We start from the raw sequence: 20,260 nt of genomic DNA on the forward strand, positions 1-20,260 counted from the left end.
AGTAACAGAACTTTAGAACGAACCTCTCTATATAAAGGGCAGATATTAGAATGACTTACAGGCTGTGGTCCAGCTAACTCAACAGTGGCTGCCTACGAACAGAAGGTCCAAGATTCTAGTAGTTGTTCAGTGCACCGAGCTGTGTGTCTTCAATATATGCCAGAATCCTGAAGAAGTAGGGCTCTAATCCCAGTGAAGGAACAGACTTTCTAGTCAGCACCAGAGCAAGCAAGCAAAGAGCAAACACTCTCCTCCTCCACGACCCTTATAGTAGGCTGCCACAGAAGTCCACACTAAAGATGGACCTTCCCACCTCAGAAGATGCAGATTCAAAGATCCGGACTAGAAGTGGCTCTCTCCATTTCAACTGATTCAATTAAGGGAAGCCAAACCAAACCAACCAAACAACAAAAAACCAAACAAACCAACCCTCAAAGGTATGCCCAGTAATTTGGGTTTTAGTACATTCCAGACATAGTCAAGATGATGACCAAGAATAGCCATCAAAGTTGGGGAAGTTTAATTTGCAAGTTAGGTATAATGGGGGAATTAATCATAGCTAATAATAAAGCGATCATAATGATAAACTGTAAGTTATTTGAACGCCCATCTTTCACTCTCAATACACATTGTACTTACCCTTCTTGTGATAGGAGATGATGACAACGCCTGACTGATGAGATTAAGAGAAGCTTGATGCAGGCATTGTAATGGAATACCAGGCGCATGTGTTTCTTGGTCACAGCATGCAGCACTCCAGTGGCTAATCTGGTCAGGTGGGGCTGTTGACTGCTACTCTTCCCTCACAGGAGGAGGTGGTGGAGAGGGCCACCTGCTCCCTCTTGCACTCTTCTGCCAGCCATATATACACTTCTACATAATTTCCATGGTGTCATGGTCCAGAGAAGAGCTCAATTATATAGTATAGGCAAAGTTAACGGAGACCCAGGGAGAGGGCTATGTAACGGAAGTTTTGGTTTCTTTGTAAATTCAGTTATGTTATACAAATATGTTCTTGTTTACATCCCAAGTGTGGGATTTTAGTTTGGGCTTTAGTTTGTCCACTGCTGATAAATGTCTCATATGGGGCATGGTTATGCAGCTGGTAATGGCCTGCAGCATGGAGAGGGGCGTGGTCTAGGACTCTGAGGGAGATAAAATAAAAGAGCCTGGAGAGAGCAAGTGTGGTGTGCAGTGTTGGCATGAGGCGTGGCGTGGCATGAGATGTATAGCAGTTTGTAGAAACCAGAGAGAGGCGGTGTGGTAGCTTGGAGAAAGACAGAGAGCAATATTTTAATGAGGCTTGGAGGATACTGCTGGCCGTGTTGCTGTTGACAGAGATTAATAAAGAACCCAATTGACCCTAAAGAGCCAAGAGAAGTAAAGGGGTCTCCACCCCTCCCCCCTCTACTAACCTACCTTCTCTCATATCCAGGGTTAAGGGGTTGGTTGGTGGAAGGGAAGTAGAGGCTTCAATACCCCCAATAAAATACAGTTTAAAAGCAAGCATCATCAGGACTACATCTATGCAGCTAGGGGACACCATCATCCATGTTGGAGACTTTCTAAGTGATGTGGCTGCCTTGGAGTCACTGTGCTCCTATAAGTGTTCACCTAGCTCCGTAGCTAGCCCAACAAACTTACTGGCTCCCAAGGTCGGACTTTGGTAGGACAGTATTTTGGTTTGTCACTGGTACCCTTTAAGGTGGTGGTGGTGGGGGAATGGCACGACAGACATTTGTTTACATCTCTCTGGGAGGAGAGTTCCCACAACAATCTCTTAGTAGGAAGATGGTTTAACTAACTGTGTGTCATTCCACACCATGGAATGCTGCTTGTCAATTAAACAAAGACCAAGCTGCTTACACAACTTTGGTAGAACTCAAGGACACTAGGACACTATGCACACCGATAAAGGGAAATCTTGCTTATTACATACTATATGACTTCATTTGGGTCATATTCCCCCAAGTGATAGCATTACAGAGACGTAAAACAGGCTAGTGGCTGCCATAGTTTCGGAGGGAGAAGAGGTAGCAGAGAGATTTTTCAGCATAGGACAAGTTCATATCTTGCTAGCAGTGGGTTACGTAAATCCACACACATGATATATGGGAACAGACACAGAGTTCCAAGGTAGCCCCAACAACCAAAACCATCTTAGGAAGAGTAAAGTTGGAGGCCTTGCACACTCTGATTTCAAAAGTTACAAAACTACAGCGAGACAGGGTGGTACTGGCATAGAGATAACATACAGATAGCATATGGAAAGAATGCCCACATATACAACCAAGTGTCAATACCATCTGAAGAGTACAATATTTTCAACAAAAGGTTCTGAAAAAGCTGCATACCCACATCAAAATGACGAAGCAGGACACTTTGAGCGCATGCAAAAAATAAAATAAAATAAAATCAACTAATGATGAACAAACCCCTCTAAAAATGAAAACTATAGGACCCACGTATATGGGGGGGAAAGAGACTAAGTCTGACAATGCTTTTTTTTTTTTTTTTTAATAGACAACACCAAAAGCACTAGCAGCAAAGGAAAAAAAAAAAAAAATAGCAAAAGTAGTGTGTTTGTTCTCATTCAGAACGTCCCCCCAACAGTGCTTTGCGGTCATCCCTCTGTTCCACTCTCTAATGACTGATGGGGCTGGTACCCCATGTCCTCTCCACCCTCCGGGGCCTCTTGGGCTAGGGCTACAGGTGGTGCTCGAATGGACCCCACCCCTCAGAGACGATGTGAAGGATAGAGAACGTGAGTCTCCATCTCACATGATCTTGTGACAAAAATGAACACTACCCCTGAATAAATGGATTAATTTTATTTCAAAATTGTACAAAAGGCCATACGTGGCTATAAAAAACTTTGTCTTCAGAACACATGGATATTCAGAAAGAACAAAATAGGCATTGTTCACAGTGTAGAGGAAGGGCTCTCTTGGAGGGGGCGGGACTACAGCTCCTCCCTCCTTTTCTCTAGTCTCTTGAGGTCTCCCTCCCGGAGGGTTCGGAAGAAATTGGTAAATCCCAATTCCTGCAGGGCATGGGAGAAAGAGAAAGAAAAGAAGGAACTTAAACTCCCTGAGCAGATGTGCATCCTCCAGTCCCCCAGTTCCTGGGCAGACCCACGGGGAGACACTGTTGGCTGTGACATATCTTCCCAGGCTCCCAGCAGGGTGAAGATGGAGAGTCCCAGCTGACTGCTGAGGCTCCTGTCTGTCCTCTGCAATGGCTGCCCCTGGGCCCGCTCCACTCACCGTGCGATCACTTTCATACTTTTCTACAAGTTTTCCATAATGGTAGTAGTGGAACGTGGGGTAGGCCTTCACCGCCTCCTGCTGACACAGGTCCTGGTTCTTGTCCTTGACACAATCCACAGCAGCACAGGCAATCTGGGGGGACGGGTGTGTGTGTGAGGTGGGGAGGGTCAGCGGAGATGTCATCAGTCACCACATCTGCCAGGGGCAGTGCTGGACTGAGGAGGAAAGAGAAAGCGCTGCGCTCCAGTTTCCTTAAGGGAAAATTCTTCTGGCCGGCATGTTAAGACTCATGGGAAAATAACCGGACATTTGGTGCCTCGATTTCCTCAGAAAATGATCAAACCAACGTTATCAGGGCATTATGAAGACTAAGAGGCTTCGAATGAGACCTGTCAGCATGTAACTGGTGGTTAGCAAGTGTTGGCTGCTGTGACACTCATTCCTTTGGATCCCATATTCAGACACTGAGCCTGCTAGGAATCTAGCACATGTGCAGGGCACTGGATAAAGACCGTTCTTAACCTTGTGTGATCTGAGATGTCATGAGGGGTGGGCCCCAGGGGGCCAGTATTCTGCACCATTCACCGTCCAAGCCAGGTCCTAAGGATGGAGAACGCCAGGGGAGTGCATCCCAGGAACCGGTACGGAGCCCAGTCTCACTAAGGTGATCAGGTTTTGGTAAGAAAGCTCTTCAGGTGGACTTTAGCCTCCTCTAGTCCAGCATACAAACTGCATTCGCCAGGCAGCTTCTTTGGTTTTCTTTCAAAGTAAGAGGGTATAAAGTAGAAGTCGGTGGGCGTGCGGGATGGGAATATGGGGGCAGGGGGGGGGGTGGGGTGGGGCTTTTATTTTGCTGAAGGCCACACACTGGGGAAGGAGGAGACAGAGTCAGCTGGAGGCACTACACAGAGAAGCGGGAATGGCAGGCCCAGATGGGAGGCAAGTCTTCCTGTTATGTGCCAGGCCTGTTCCAGTTGCCGGGGGACACCCAGGTGATGTTGACAAAGTCCAGCCAACAAGCACTTGCTATGTAACAAATGAGATCACTTGAGAGCCTGGCGAAGGCTCTGCCGACATCTGGGACAATTCAAGATTGCTGAATAAGCATGACTCATAGTTCTGCCTGCTGACTCATCACACTAGGCAGGGGACCCTTTCTAGGGAAACCAACTCTGCAGGCCACAGCAGTCATAGGTACTGGTCACTTACTATGTCCCGAGGTGAGCGGCCACTGTCTTATGAGTTGTAAGACTGACAGCTAAAGCAAGCAAGGGGGTACAGGCTCCCCAACCTGCCACCAGAGCACCACCGCTGTGCTCGCTCACCCCAGGCGTCCCTTTTGCATCTTCAGCCCGATTGTTTTTACACAACAAGACTTTTGGAGCAAAGTTTGCAAACTCACTGAACATAATCCATAGCTGGCTCTCGGGCCCGTTCTATTTGGCGCACATAGAACTTAAAAGGAAAATAAATTTGAATTAGCTGCCAATGTGGAAGGAGCCAGAAGATTTAATATAAAAATTTGGCTCCGAGCTTCTCTATAAACATCAGAAGATTGGATGGTACTTGCCCTGCGTTCCCACAGGCAGTGACTGGCTGAGCAGACGGGCATCTGTCTCCTTCCGGGAGGTTAACCCCAACCCCTTCACCCACACCCCGCGATGGGCTCAATGTGCTTAGGCTGGCAGCTGGCTGCAGTGGGGCCCTGAGAACCCTGGCTCATATTCTAAATTGTGTTCTGAATTATTTAGAAACATGAGGCAGATGCTCCCGTGGCCGTCCAAGTGTAGGGTTTTCTTTTTCAGGACAGCACTTCCGACTCCACACAGCCAGCAGCACAGAATCCACTGAGGCTGGCCCTGGGCTAGGGGCCACTCCTCCTCTGCTCGGGGTTTGATGAACACTGCTCCGGGCATCCAACTTTAAATTATGAATTCAATTTGTACACATGCCCTGGAGCTGTTGGAAATGTAGTGTATGAGTTTTAAAAATCTCCTAAATTAAAAATGTATACTTGTGAGCCCCTCACACTAGCTGTCATGTCAGCCATGCCCACGGAATGTGGTTTCTAGCTGCAAAGAGTAAATGCATGCTCAGTTTCTATAGGAGACAAGTGTGGCCAACATTCTTCAGGAAGAATCTGTTCTCTCGCCTGCCTGAACTCCTGTCCCATTGAGACCTAATTGTGGTCTTCACTGGCCACCTGCCTTCAACACCCCTTTAAGCCCTACACAACTCTAGCCTTGTTCTCCTGGAGATGGCATGGAGTCCTGGACTCTGAGTCTGTGTCCTGAAGGGTCCTCAGCCAAGGACTTGCTCTGGTACCTACAGTCTTGACTCGAGAGCTTCACCGAGCCCTCAAGTTGCAGAACGAAAGCTAAGGATGGGTAAAGGGTCAAGGACAAATGGGTAAAGAGTCAAAGACAAGTACGCGGTTTCCAGGACCTTTGAGTGGGACACCTCTGTGGCCCATGTCCTTGGAGGTCTCCCAAGGGACAGAGCCTAAGCAATCCAAAGCCACCTGCCCCTGTCATTCCTCCTTCAGCTTCTCCCCCACTTCCCCCCCCTTTGTCGTACTTTCTCAACCTCCTGATATCGCCTCCCAACTACACCCCCTCACAGGAGTCTCAGCTAGGTCAGGGCCTGCTTCGGGCAAATGCAAATTGGCAATGCTTGTGTTCAGATTTGTGCTAGGCTCCTTTCCAGCAAGGGGACTTGTTTGGGGGGTGGAGGGGCTGTCATTTAACCCCTCTTGGGCTCTAGATTCCACACCAGCAAAACGAGGACCATAATAACACCCGATCCATCGAGCTATTGCGAGGACCACATGACTTAAATAAATAATAAAAGCCCCCAGCACTCTCATTTTCATTCTGGCAGTTACGCACCATCCGTGGGGGGGGGGGGGTCTAAAACATCAAGATGTTTGGGAGCTCAAGGGCAAATGAGGCTCCCGTGTTAAGAAGTTTTCACTCCTGATGGACAGGAGTCTCACACACGATCTTTACTGCTTGTGCAGATTAGAGTGCTGATGGGGGTCAGCCATGGAGTGGGGCACCTGCAGCCTTGGGACCTCCCTTGGAAGGACCTTCACACTTCCACTGGCCCCACCCCCTAGCCCAAGTTGGACATACCGTAAAGTGCAGTGATAAGTGAGGCCCCTCCTTGCTAGTCCAGCGTACCCTAGCCCCTGCTCCGGCCCACTTGTCTTCCACCATGAGGCCCCCCATCCTCCAGGCCACCAGATAACACCATCTATTCCAACACTTTGTAGCCTTTCTCCACCAGCGAGCGTGTCAACCGATAAAGTCCCCGACTAAGCTCCTGGGAGGGGATTTAGGCTCCCTGGCTAAAACATGAGCTGCCTCACACAGCTTTATTGATTCAGTAAAATAAATCTCTGCAGGAGCTAATATTGACTTTGGCTATGAAAATGGAAGCGAGAAACCAACTGCATATTGATTGGGGAAGGAACCGAGACTGGCTGTTGGGTGGGAAACAGACTACAAGTCCACCTGAGAGGTGGCAGCTAGGGTGTGAGGAAGAAGAGGGAGCCAGGAAGGAGACCAAGTTCTGGCTACTGGTGACCCATGGGGCATCCTTGGACAAAAGACATAGCTCCTCTCTAGGCTGCTGTCCCTCCAAAGTAAAAGTGAATGGGGTGAGCCAATGGTCCCCAAACACCAGTGTAAGGGCCAGCTCATACAAGTCACCAATTTCTGGAAGCATCCTCTGGAGAAGCCTCCCTGAGCAGCCTTAGAGCAAGCAGGGAGGCCACCACCTTTACTTCCTGGAGCACTTAGTATCCCAGCTCAGGGGTGATGCGTAAAGAATGGGAGTGACAACTACTCAGCGGTGAGTTCCCAGTGCGGAAGCAACCACCAGGCAGGTGGCAGGAAAAAAAAAAAGTTTATGATCTTTCCTTCATCCTGGAAGACTGAGGGGGACCTTAAGGACTTAGCCAGGGCTTATGAGAAACAGTCATACTCTCTGAGTGCACTGCAGGGTCCCAGGGACCTTTGTTCTATGGGTTCTCACTCCCTATATATGTGTCTGCTCCCTGCCTGGCTTCCTGAACCCATATGCTCTCACTATCCTATCTCTGCCGCTCTCAAGGTGCAGCAAGGTGTCTCGGCACCTATATCTCTCTGCTTCTGTCATCCTGGAGGTACCTGCAGGCCTACCTTCCATTTTCCTCTGTCAAACCCTCACCATGCCCAGGACAGTGAGCTGTCCCTGTCCTTACGTGCTGCCTCACCTGCTTTAGTAGAGCTCGTTTTGATGACACGGTCTACTCAGTGTGGGAGCTCTGCTTAGCTTGTGCCTGAACAAGCCAAAGGGTCTCACATGAGAAAACAGGGAGACGTAACAGCAAGCCCATGTGACTCTGGGTCCAGTGTGTGTGTGTAAGTCCCCATGTAAACCCTGGTATGTGACAGATCCCCATATAAACCCTGGTATGTGACAGATTCCTACGACTGGGTCCCAAGGTCTGGGGACAATCCTTGCAAGCATCTCTACCAGTCCCCAGGTAAAGAAGATGAGAAGGGACTTCAAGGACTGGACAGTGGTAGATGGCTTACCCAGCAGGAGTTCCGTCTCCAGCCCTGCCCCTCCAATAAACAACAAACAACAAGAACCTTCTAGGAGAAGGGAACTCGAGGACTGTCGATTAAGAGGGTTTCCCTGAGTTGGGTGTGGTGTGGTGCACGCCTTTAATCCCAGCACTCGGGAGGCAGAGGCAGGCGGATTGCTGTGAGTTCAAGGACAGCCTGGTCTACTAAGTGAGTCCAGGACAGCCAAGGCTACACAGAGAAACCCTGTCTCGAAAAAAACAAAAAAAAAAAAAGAGGGTTTCCCTGAGTTCTGGGGTCCAGCCCTGTTTCAAGGGCCACACACCCACCCACCCTCACCAGTGGTGGCTGTTCCCCTGCTGCAGAAACAGGTCTGGCACCCACTCCCTGGCACCCACTCCCTGGCACCCACTCCCTGGCACCCACTCCCTGGCATCCACTCCCTAATCCAATCTGCAGCTCCAGCTTGTTGATTTTATGCTTCATCAGCTGGCAGCTGCAGGAGCCCTTAGCTGAGGCAGGACCAGGATCCTCTGCCGTGGTCTGCTTCTTCTCCACTGCAGCCTCCTCCATTTGACTTTTGTGGGGCTCTTATTTGTATTTTTAATTATGTAAGTAATGCATGACTACGAGCCTACTGTAAAAAAAAATGTTTGAGCACTAAAGAAAAATGAACACATGGCTCCTTTTTACACCCCACCCCCTCCTCCATGGAAATGCTGTAAGGCTTCAAGCTTATACCTCCAGGTGATTTAGCAGGAGAAATCCAGTCTGTCTGCCTGACGAAGAGAAAGACCGTGTCCTGTTTCTGGACAACGACCGTGCCTCATAGGACTGGGCATGACTGCGCATGGGGTCAGAGAATCGAGCCCACAGAGAAGAAGGGGTAGGAATCGGTGAGAGGCAAATTGGGGGTGAAACAAGAGAGGGGGTATCCTTACCTTGCGGTCATCTTTGAAGGCATCAGCCGTGGCAGTGAAGTGTGGGATGACCTTCTTACAGTGTGGGCACCCTGGGTGAGAAAAGACAAGTGTGTCACACGTGCCTGAAGACCGAAGAGCTGGGGCCACTTTCTGAAACTTTGGATAGTCCTTTCTGGGAGCCCCACGCCCTGCTCATCCTGTTAGAGTTCGTGCATTAACCTTGCCTCTCAAATCTCTCCCGCATCTCCTCTGTGGGCCCCCGGGCTTTGCAGAAGTCATTGTCACAATGACTGGGGACACTCCTGCTCTAAAACGTCTCATCTGCCTCCTGGCCTAAAGGGAGGTGTGTGATGGTGTTCTGCAGACACCGCCCTGGAGACCAGAGGAGCTGGATCCACAGTGCAGACGGGCTTGGGAAAGGACCACGTGTGCTCGGGACTCCCCAGGTCTATCACACTGTTCTCTTGCCCTCGGGATGCGGGGTAGGTCGTCCCTCCACTTCATGGCTGAGGAAGTGGTCCTGGGAAGGTGGGACTAGAGGCAGCAACTCTGCCCATGCTCCCAAAGCACCTGCTTTGCTGATAGCTTTCTCCCCTTCAACAACTTCTACCCCTTTCTACCATCTTAATCTTGAAGGCTGGGAGGAAGAGGAGCTAGGGAATCAGCAGTAGCCCCAGCCCCCGTGGCAGGGGAAGGGCCCGGAGAGTGGAGGACGGGCTGCGGCAATCCCCTATGGGTCTTGTTTCTTGGTCTGTGCCCCACTTTGAGACACTCTCAGTGAGGAGTGGTCCAGGAACCTATTTGTGGGCCATTTTCTCCTTCTGTCGTAGAAGCTGGGGAAGCCACAGGCCACACTGGCCTTCCCCTCAGGGTGAACAGATCAGAACCCAAACCCACTGTTTTTACATTCATTCACTAGATGTGAGTGAACAGAACTGCTGCGGGCGGACTGCTTTGACCCTGATTGTGGTAATCAGTTCTGATGAAGACTGCTGGGGGAGGGTCACATGCCTGCTGGGACACCCATCCTGACAAAGGCCTGCACATCCCACCTGAGGAGGTAGACAGAGCTGCCTCTGCAGGGATAGAGATGGCTTTGCTCTTCTGTGATCTCCTATTTAGAGTGAGATGATGATGACTGGCATTCCAAAGGGTTTTTGCAAAACTAAATTAAGGCTAAGCTACAAATTTAATCTGAATTTAGCATCTGAGTTGGTTCCTGAGAATGGCTGGGACCACCCGCATGGCCAGACTTGGGGAGCAGCCGTCTGGCCCCCAGAATAGCGTGGTGATGATGGGGGAGGGACTTGGGATTTCCCAGCATCTGATACAGGAACAGAAGAGAGTTGGGATGGCTCCGGGCTATTTCGGAATAAATGAGACCATGTGGCAGATGACGGACAGATGACTTTTCAAACTACCTCAAACGGCAATTATAAGTAACACCACTAACTTGACCTAACACAGACGCAAAGCTGAAATTCATGAAAATGTCATAGCACAGAGGAGTGCTGTTACATAATTTCAAAACATTTAAAGAGCACAGTCTATTGGTAGACTCATCCGTGGGCAGGTACAGGTCCTGTGAAGGTCACGGCCTACAGCAGCACACGTACAGGGTGGGCTGAAAACCTACCCCAGGCCTCCTCATCCGCTTTCACTATTAATTTTCCCATTTTAACCTCCACTTATTGAAGGCATACACACAACTGTCAGCTCAGTGCTAATCCCTACGCCATCAATTTAAAACATCGAGGCCTTGGACGAATGGCTTCTTATATCTTGTTTTCTCAGGATCTAAAGAGAGAGTCTGGCAGATGAATAACTGGTGGGGTGCCTGTGTCAGGTCAGGTGGGCCAGAGATGTCATGGCTTTTAGAAATTGGAGGTGAGCTAAGAAGCAGGAACCCCAGTGGGCCTCTTGACGTGAGAGGACGAGGACGAAGCCTTAGGGTGGGACGGCAAGCCTCAACCCTGGAGGAGCTGAGTGAGTCTAGAAGGGGGGTGGGCAGTTCCCGGGACCAGATCATGCAGGAAGGTGTGGGCGTAAAGAGAAGTGAGGAACAAAAGTGTGTGGGGAGGCAAACCTGGGGGAGAAGGAAGATGGCGGGGAGGTCGGATACGATAGGCAATAGGCAGCTTTTTAACCAGAATTTTATCCGGGACTTCATATTTCCACAGTACTTGGATTCTTTATGTATTAGTGTGTGTGTGTGTGTGTGTGTGTGTGTGTGTGTGTGTGTGTGTGTGTAGCTCACAAGTAAGTGTCTTATCATCAGAAAGCACAGAGGAGACAGACCCATTTATTTGTCTTTAGACTGACCCACCCCCCTCATCTCCAAAGATATAGCACCCGGGAGTCCTAGGGTGAGAGAAATCTGAAGACAGAAACTCATAGTTAGGGAGACGGAGCACAGAGAACTCCACGGGCTAAGGTCTTCGCCACAGCTGAATCATCCCACAACGCTGCCGTGACTGTGACCAGCCATGTGAGAGTTCTGTGGGAGAAGACCAAAGGTAGCTGAGGCCGCGAGGGATATGGTTCCTTCCTCTGTACTCGGGGGTGGCAGGCGGATCGCTGTGAGTTCGAGGCCAGCCTGGTCTACAAAATGAGTCCAGGATGGCCAAGGCTACACAGAGAAACCCTGTCTCGGGAAAAAAAAAAAAAAAAAAAAAAAACTCGGGGGTGGGTGTGGGTGGGGGGGATGGTGGGGTGGGTGTGAGTAGGGGGATGGTGGGGTGGGTGTGGGTGGGGGGATGGTGGGGTGAGTGTGGGTGGGGAGATGGTGGAGTAGGTGTGGGTGGGGGGATGGTGGGGTGGGTGTGGGTGGGTGTGGGTGGGGGGGATAGTGGGGTGAGTGGGAGGGATGGTGGGATGGGTGGGGATGGGGGGATGGTGGGGTGGGTGTGGGTGTGGGGATGGTGGGGTGAGTGTGCATGGGTGTGGGTGGGTGTGGGTGAGGAGATGGTGGGGTGGGTGCGGGTGGGTGGGGGGATGGTGGGGTGGGTGTGGGTAGGTGTGGGTGGGGGAGATAGTGGGGTAAGTGGGGGGATAGTGGGGTGAGTGGGAGGGATGGTGGGGTGGGTGGGGGTGGGGGGATGGTGGGGTGGGTGTGGGTGTGGGGATGGGTGGGGGTGAGTGTGCATGGGTGTGGGTGGGTGTGGGTGAGGAGATGGTGGGGTGGGTGCGGGTGGGGGGGGGGATGGTGGGGTGGGTGTGGGTAGGTGTGGGTGGGGGAGATAGTGGGGTGAGTGGGGGGATGGTGGGGTGGGTGTGGGTGGGGGGATGGTGGGGTAGGTGTAGGTAGGGGGATGGTGGGGTGGGTGTGGGTAGGGGGATGGTGGGGTGGGTGTGGGTGGGGGGATGGTGGGGTGGGTGTGGGTGGGGAGATGGTGAGGTGGGTGTGGGTGGGCGTGGGTGGGTGTGTAGTGCAAGGCTGCTGTTTGGAGAAGGAAGGCAGACTGGTCTCAACCATGAGGATCCCTGGGAACATGGTCTAGCAGCCAGTAAGGACTTTGTGACTGTCAGAGGGTCCCACAGAGGGAGTGGCCTAAGCCAAAGAGAGGGGGCATTTCTGGGTTCTTGTCTTTGTGAAGTCTACTCGGTGGCTAGTCACTGAACTGTGGCCTACTGGTTGCTCTCAGAAACCACTGTGCCCGTGGAAGAGGCAGAGGCAGAGTTGCCCAGGCTAAGGAAGGGCCTGTCACTAACTTGCCACAAGGCCTGGAGGGAGCCATAAAAAAACCCTGGGTCACAGCCCACAGGAAAGTGTTAATTTCGCAAACTGCCTTTGAGCTTTCAGACAGTCTCTAAGGGTAGGCCAGGTCTTGGAGAAACTCTGAAAGCGAACTGAACTCTGAAAAGAGGCCAAGGCTGAAGGAAGGGAGGCCGCGAAGGTGCTGGCTGCCTGAGGGATGGAGTCTGAAGCCATGATAGACTTAGGGCCTCTCAGACACTGATAGTGACAATAGGAGCCGCTGCAGGCTACTGACACTGAACAGTGGGAGCAGGAGAGGAACAACCAGGAGGGCCGGCTACAACTGACTGGGTTTATGACTAGACTGAGTGCCTGGCTTCTCAGTAGACAGAGACTTTTATTATCCTCACTCCATTAAGCTGAGCTGTAACCTGGGGGAGAGAGAGAAGGGCAGGAGAAGAGTGGAAAACTCTAAGATGCCTTCCCTCTAAGTGTCAATTAACAACTTCAGAAGGGAATGCACACCAAAAAAAAAAAAAAGCCCTCCCCCCGCCCCAGGTCACAAACTCCCGTTAGCCGACTTGTCGCTTCCTTAGCTTGTATTCTGATTAAAATGAGTCATGGAGCTTGCAGGTGAACGTGCCTTTCCGGGGCCATGGTGTCAGACTCAAATAGATCAAAGCCTTTAGGAAGGGTCAGGGGAGGGAGTTCTGTATGGCCTTGAAGGTAAGTAAGCTCAGTGCCAGGAGCAAGAATAGGAGAACGAAAGAAATTGAATGCATGCGTGCGAGTGGGCGGGCGTCCATGCATGCATGCGTGCGTTTGTGTCTCAGGGTAAGTAGGGGATGTATAGGAGGCATGGAAAAACCTAGAGACCTTGAGAGAGCTGGAAAACTGGTTCCTACCACACACAGTGCCTGTAGGCCTGCTAAAGAGGAAGCTATCCCCAGTGAGAGCAAGAACCTGATGGGGGTTGACAGAAGGAAGCAATGAATTTTTCGGGCCCCTTTAGCCTTTGGTGACATTGGGAGTTCTGCTTCAGGAATATGTGATTTCAGAGTTGACCAACAGCTGCCTGGTACCTGGAGTGGGGGTGGGGGTGGGGGTGGGGGCTCTTTCTGATGTGGTGGGGCCAAACCCTCTCACCTTCCTCCTCATGCAAACAAGCTACTTACAAGGGGCATAGAACATGACCAAGGCGTGTTTCTTCTTCTTCAGGGCCTCCCGGAAGTTATCCCCCATCAGGTGCGATACACTTGTCGGCTGTTCTTCCCACGTGGGCTCTGGAGGTGGGGGAGCCTCGGGGCTGCAGAGGTTGGTGGGGAAGTGGGGGGTGGAGGGAAGTAATCATGAAGAACTGTAGACAGACAGGTGCAAACCCCACCCCATCCACCGAGGAACACAAATGAACAAACAACTATGCATTTCTTCTGGGATTTCAGTTTAAAAACTTCAGCTTCAACACTAACAAGCCTGCCCCATCCTTGAAGAGGTGGGAGAGCCGGCCCCATTTGAACAGAGGCACCACCCTTGCCAAGGCACAGAACCTCCTCCACCTGGCTCCCCTAGCCCTTCTGCCTGTCTCCAGAGTGACCTTCCAGCATGTTCTTTGACCTTTGGTTCTAGCAGAGAAAGCACCAACTAGTCAAGAAGTGCAGGAGGCCCCGGGGGCCCAAGTCTGGGTTACTACTGAGACGAGTGACTTTAAGGAAAGTGACCAGACCCTCTGAGTCTCCATCTGTGGTACCCGGAGTGGTGACTAAGGATACAGGATATGTGTGTGAAGCTCCTGCTCGGCTGGGTATTAACATGCCCAGCTAGAGAAGCTGGAGAAGCTGAAGAAGCTAGAGAAGCTGGAGAAGCTAGAGAAGCTGGAGAAGCTGGAGAAGCTGGGTGTGCTAATAAACAGCAGACACTGCATAACCGTTGACTATTTTCTGGTTTCTGCTTGTTCTCTGGTTCCCCCATCCCATTCTGCCCTGCACGAGGATGAAGCTTGCTGTAGTTCAGATCTGGATGTCTCCCAAAAGCCTAGGTGTTTTCAGAGTGGCACTGCTAAGGGCACTGCTTAGGGGAAACCAAGGTGAGGTGTAGTGGGGAGGTTGGTTTCAGATTGCTGCCAAGTAACTGGAGGACACTCTCAAACTGAAACAAGATTTCTCTTTGTCAGTTGATTATTTGTTACAATATAGGAAAGCTGAGTAACACTGAGTCTTATTTACTCATTTTTGAGACGAGGTCTTGTCATGTAGCCCAGGCTGGCCTGGAATTTGTAACCATCTGGATTTAGCTTATTGAGTGCTAGCATTAGAGGTAAATGTCAACGCAGCCGGCTCCCAGGTCTTTCAGAAGGCTCTGCCATCTTTGTTTTCCCTCTTTGCAACTCTTGTCTCTTGGCTGTACCAAGTTGCCATGTTCTCCCCCCGCCTCTACGCTTCTGCCACAATCCTGCACCAACAATCTAGGATTTGGTTCAGAGTGGCATGGGGCCCATCTGACCTGCCATCTTTCACACACTCTCTAATCGTACTCCCTAACCCCAGTGTCCCATGTCGCCCAGTCTTCTCTTCCTCCAGCTCTATTCCGAGCCTCTGTAATTCTCACAAAACCTTATGTGACTCCCAGGATCTTCTGTGGCTTCTGCGGCTTCAGTGGCTTCCATGGCTGTGGATACTAGGAACTTGTCCTCTTACCCAGGCCCCACTATTACCCCAAACCCACCAAGACTTGGAACATGTTATCTCTCTATTTTTCTCTCCAGTCCCTCTTCCTCCCCCAAATTCTCCATGCTGGCCACGGTACCCCTGTGCTGGTGACCAAGACCAACCCTTCCCTTTTCTTTATGCACTAAGCCCCCTGGCTCCATGGTTGGCAGCACTAACTTGTCTCTTCTGCTTGCCCAGTCCCTGAATGCTGTTTTGCTACCTATATACTGGCAGGCACATCTCAGCTACCTGGGGCTTGGCCACCTGTACACCCAGCGGTAAACACCACGTGTATCGCCTGGTACCATCTGCTTGTCCTGCTTTCGGGTGAGACCCCTCCACCTTCCATCCCAGAATCACCTGCTGCCCTGACACCAGAAGGCTCTCTTTTGAATGCTTCAAAGTGCTATTGCTTGTCCCTGAGAGTCGGGTGTGTGTGGCTCTAACCTCTCTGAACCTAAATGCTTTCTCAGTGGAATAGGAATAAGAAGTCTGGCCTCAGTAGAATTTGTAGATGAGAAGAGGCCCAGAAAAACAAAGTTTGGATAGGATTCATGGGTAAGCATTTACCTGTGTGGGCCCTGAGTCTACTGCCTTCCTGAGCGGGACTGGGCCAGCAGGACAGCCACCTGCTTCCCAGGAAGGCCTGGGAAACTCAATGCTTTGTCTCTTTCAGAACCAGACCACTCCCTCTAGCATGGAGATCTGGCTACTTAGGCTCCTCTCCTGGGGAGCAGAGAAAAATGGGAGCAGCTAAGGGTGGGACCATGCCACTTTCTTTTCTCTTGCAAGAGGCACCTCCTGGGCCTTGTACTGTGTTCTTATTCCATATACTGGGGTTTCTCCAAACAACGCAATTGGGAGGCCTTTTCATGTCCTTTGAGTCCAAGCTTCAGAAACATGAGTCTCAGAATCCATACGTCTCAACATACACTTGCCACACCTGATATGTATGGGATACACACCCAGGTGCCAGGAGCCAACCACCTATAAACCTTGAGGCGGAGAAGGCAGTACACACTCATAGAAGCTGACGGACCCATCTAGAATGGCAACCGTTGCCTTCAGACTCACACAGGAATGCAACTTTAGATTGAAGGAATCAAATCTCTTGGGTCCTTGGGGCCCAGTTCAAGGACAGGAGCCCATAAAAGTTCCCTTCTCTTCCTTGAAGGCCATCTTCAGGGGGCCGGCAGCTAACCAGTTAGGGCACTATCTGAACCAAAAAGACTTACTTTTGCACCCACTCAATAAACTTCTTCTTTGTTCTGAGCGCAGGCACTGCTTGTGGCTCGCCGTTCTTAAAATACTTCAGTGTGGGAAAAGCTGAGATGTGAAACCGTTCTGCCAGGGCCTCATTGACGGTGGCGTCCACAGCTGCAAGGACAGCAGAGCTCTGGGATGGGGGAAAGGCCAACCATGCATTACAGCCTCAGAAGTGGTGTTTCTGGAAAGAGGAGCACAGGCGCTGGCCCGACCCTCCCCCAGGCCCTGTCAAGCCCTCACGGGGTTGGGATGGGGGTGCCTGAATCTCTGCACTGACATATTGCAGGGAATAATCAAACCCTGCCACAGCCCTCACTTCTTAGCGATGAGCTTGTGAATCTGCCTCACCAACCACATTGGGCAGAACAGGGCCTGCTCCCAAGCTTCAGGGGCCCAGAGAAAAGAGGGACTAGGCAAAGGTTCCTCCAGTCAGCTACTGAAACATGGTCTATCATAGGCTTTAGCCCTATTCTCTGTGTGTGTGTGTGTGTGTACACCTGTCTGACCATGGTTTACTTATTATAGGGGACATAGAGGTGCTGCACACCTCCAGGGACAGGGAGAGCCACTTTCAGGGCTTATTGAAAGTCACAATGACTCTAGGAGCCAGTGGCCCTCTGGAGGGGATGGGTGAGGACTCAGGAAAGGAAGCTTACCTCAGCATCTCCGTGGAGGACTTCAGCCGCACCCTCAAACTCTGGCTTCATCTTCTTACAGTGTCCACACCCTGTGGGGAGAGTGCAAGAAAAGGTATTCCCATGGTGCCAAGGCCCTGGGGTCCCTGGGCTGACTCCCTGAGACTGGCTGGCCTCACTCCAGGAAGCTGGGTACTGGGAGATGACGTTGATGACAACAATGATGGCAATGACAATGACAACAAGTACCAGCTCAAAGAACTCTTCTGCTTAGTCTGTGGGGATGGACTAAAGCCGGGGAGACCAAGGGACATGAAGGAAAGAACCATAGAAACCACGCACGCATCACATATCCAGTGGCGGGGCCCTGGGGCCCTGGAATAGCACTGCTGAACATCCTGACACGAGTCCTACAGGGGAGGAACTGACATGGTCTCTACTTTACAGATACAGAGGCATACTACAGCTGCCAGCGATGCAGCAGGAGGCCCTGGCCGTAGACCCATGCACATCCTAGTACTGTGTTACAGTCACTAGTCATCTTCTCCGGGCTGCAGGGTGGGGAGAAGACTCCACTGAAGCAAAAATATGGGGAAAGTTAAGTTCTGAATCCCCAAAGGAGAAAGTATGAGGCACGGGCACGGGGCCTGCTTGTGCCCAAACCAATGGCATTTCCTTGAGAGACAGCCTGTCCTTTCCTTACAAGCACTGGAGCGCATCCAGCTGTCACGAAGAACAGAATTTGATACATTGTCAAGCAAACAGGGGGCCAGTACGATGGCTCTGTGGGTAAAGGCACTTGCTGCCAAATCTGATGACATCAGTTGGGTTCCTAGGCCCCACATGGTAGAAGGGGGCCAAGCTCTATAGCTGTCTTTTTTTTTACCTCCACAGTACACACACATATGCATATATATATATGCACACAAATACACAAATGAATAAATGCAAAAAAGGAAAGATATTTTAAAAACCATTCACTTTGTGTGGATGACACTAGGGAATCAGAAAACTTTCATTTTCATTGAAAGAGTGGTTTCTGGCTTTGGCTGCTAAAGAGGCTGTGTGGTGCGGAGGCTTGACAGCTACAGGGTGCTCTCAAAGGAAGCCTAGTTGCATGGACACTGGACATAAATGATGCTCAGAGCCTGCTGAGATACGACAGCCTTCTTGAGGTGTGCTAATTTGTGTGGGATTCTGGTGGTTAGGAAAAACAAAGACAGAAAGGAAGGATGACAGAAGGTCACAGGCCACTATTATCACAGGAGCTCTCCCACATCTTCCCTTCCCGGAAGCCACCTGAGCCTCACCGAGGATGGAGGTGTCTGCCCCCTCCAGGGTCCTGCAAAGCTCAGTTCCAGGTGGGACAAGGACAGAAGACTCTTTTTCATCCCACTGTCACCCTGTCCCTGGGGAAGGACGAGCGGCTCAAGAGTGGCCATTCTGCTTCCTGATAGAATCCTAACTGAACACCACGTTCCTAGGCAGAGCCCTGAGGCAGAGTCCCCTCAGGCAGTAGCTGCCAGCTGTGCCAAGAAGCTGGCTCTCCTCAAATGGCCTTGTGGCAGAGATACCGCAACCTCCACCTGGAGGCTCCGAGCACCCAACAGGCAAAAAGAGGGTATAGGGATCCCACTGCTTCTATATAGGGAGCTCCCCACTCCTGCTGGGTTAAAACGCACAACAGAAGAGGAGGTTTCAGGTCTTGGGCTAGTCCAGACTGAAGATGGCGAGGACCATGGGACAATTTAATGGTCACAGGGTGCTTTCAGGAGAGGAGCCAGAGAAAGAGCCTCTCTATGGCTCCTTCCTGTATGCTGTGCACTTAACTGCACACTGCTGGACTTCATCACACTCTGACTCCTCCAAGGCGGGACCCGGGAATTCTCTACCCAGTGCCATCACATGAAGCAAAGTGGCCATCACTTAACCAACACAGTAACTTACTGGACAGCAACGAAAAGACCAGGCCTTATTAATCCGAAGAGAACAAGAGTGATTGGGGGCTTGGGAAGACGACTGGAGGAGGCGGATGAAAGGAATGTAACAGGAACACAATGACCCAATCTTCACGGGCAGGACAGCCTCAGAACACAGATGGCCCCAGGTCCCACTCAGCAGTGCAGAGTTCTGCTGGCAGGGCAAGGAAGACCTCTGGCCCAGAAAGTGTCGCCAAAGATTCCTCTGAGACACTGAGGGCTGCTCTGTCCTCCAGGGCTGATTCTGGACAGGCCTGCGGCTCCCCTGACTAGAGCCCCATCAACTGGACAGGTGTCAAAGGCATCATTAGGTTGAATTATAAAAACATACTTTTCCAGAAATAAACATCTGAGTGTCCTTACAAGCCATATGTCTTTTTCCTGCTCCTCTTCCTAGAATTGGGTTTAAAATAGGGAGGCTGAAGGTTGGCTGGTTGCTTTTTGCACATAAACATTCGTATTATCAGATGACAGGCAGATCCCCAGGAATGACCACCAAGGATACAGAGTGGCAGAGCCATTCCCCCTGTCCCTGCACCTCCCCCTCAGCTAGAGATGTGCGGCTTGCAATCATCCTGGGACTCCAAGCTGGCCTCTCCTTCCCGGCAGCTAGCTACCTCAGTGGTAGGAGGGAGAAGAGGCAGCCTTAGAGGCTGAGTCTCGGGTGCCAAAGACTACTAAAAGATCTTCACTCAAAGAAAGAATAAGCAGGCTACCAAGATGAGACTTGATAGCCTATGACCATATAGTGGGGGAGGAGGTCCCCCTCGGTCATAGAATAGGGTGAAAGCAGGGAGGGAGGGAGGAACAGGAGGATACAAGTGATGGGGTAACAACTGAGTTGTAATCTGAATAAATTAATAAAATATATAATATATAAAAGATCTTCCCCACCGATGTACGCCCCCCCCCAAATTCATGAGTAACTTCTGAGGGATGCCGGGTCTCCTCACTGGGCTCAGAGAACTCAGGGCCTAGACTAAATGGTTAGGAGGCTGAGGAGAGCCTGAAGGGGTCCCTTTCCCATAAGAGGTAGGTGGGCTGCTCTACAGATGTCCAAGCTTAGACCTTCCATACGAATGAGCACATTAGGAACAAAAGGAATGGTCGATGGGAGGCTGTATTGACTTGATGTGAAATATATGATTTAAAAGCATTTGCTTGAATAAACAGAGAGGAAGAAAATATTTGGGGTTTATGGTCAAAATGAGG

At 50.9% G+C, this 20,260-nt stretch overlaps 1 protein-coding gene across 1 annotated transcript in view; it reads right to left on the bottom strand.

Annotated features, from left to right (window-relative positions):
• Positions 1-2,815: 2,815 nt before the first annotated feature.
• Positions 2,816-20,260, bottom strand: part of Pdia5 (protein disulfide isomerase family A member 5) — a 96,617-nt gene continuing 79,172 nt past the window's right edge. The window contains exons 12-17 of the mRNA XM_051149863.1: positions 17,091-17,161; positions 16,404-16,564; positions 13,639-13,769; positions 8,785-8,855; positions 3,267-3,401; positions 2,816-3,043 (exon numbers count right to left, since the gene is read on the bottom strand). Of these exons, the coding sequence (XP_051005820.1) occupies positions 2,963-3,043; positions 3,267-3,401; positions 8,785-8,855; positions 13,639-13,769; positions 16,404-16,564; positions 17,091-17,161 (650 nt within the window). The 3' untranslated portion in view covers positions 2,816-2,962. The remainder of the gene's footprint in view (positions 3,044-3,266; positions 3,402-8,784; positions 8,856-13,638; positions 13,770-16,403; positions 16,565-17,090; positions 17,162-20,260) is intronic.

This window comes from Acomys russatus, chromosome 8, assembly GCF_903995435.1.
Source record: "Acomys russatus chromosome 8, mAcoRus1.1, whole genome shotgun sequence".
In the NCBI taxonomy this organism is placed as follows: Eukaryota; Metazoa; Chordata; class Mammalia; order Rodentia; family Muridae; genus Acomys; species Acomys russatus.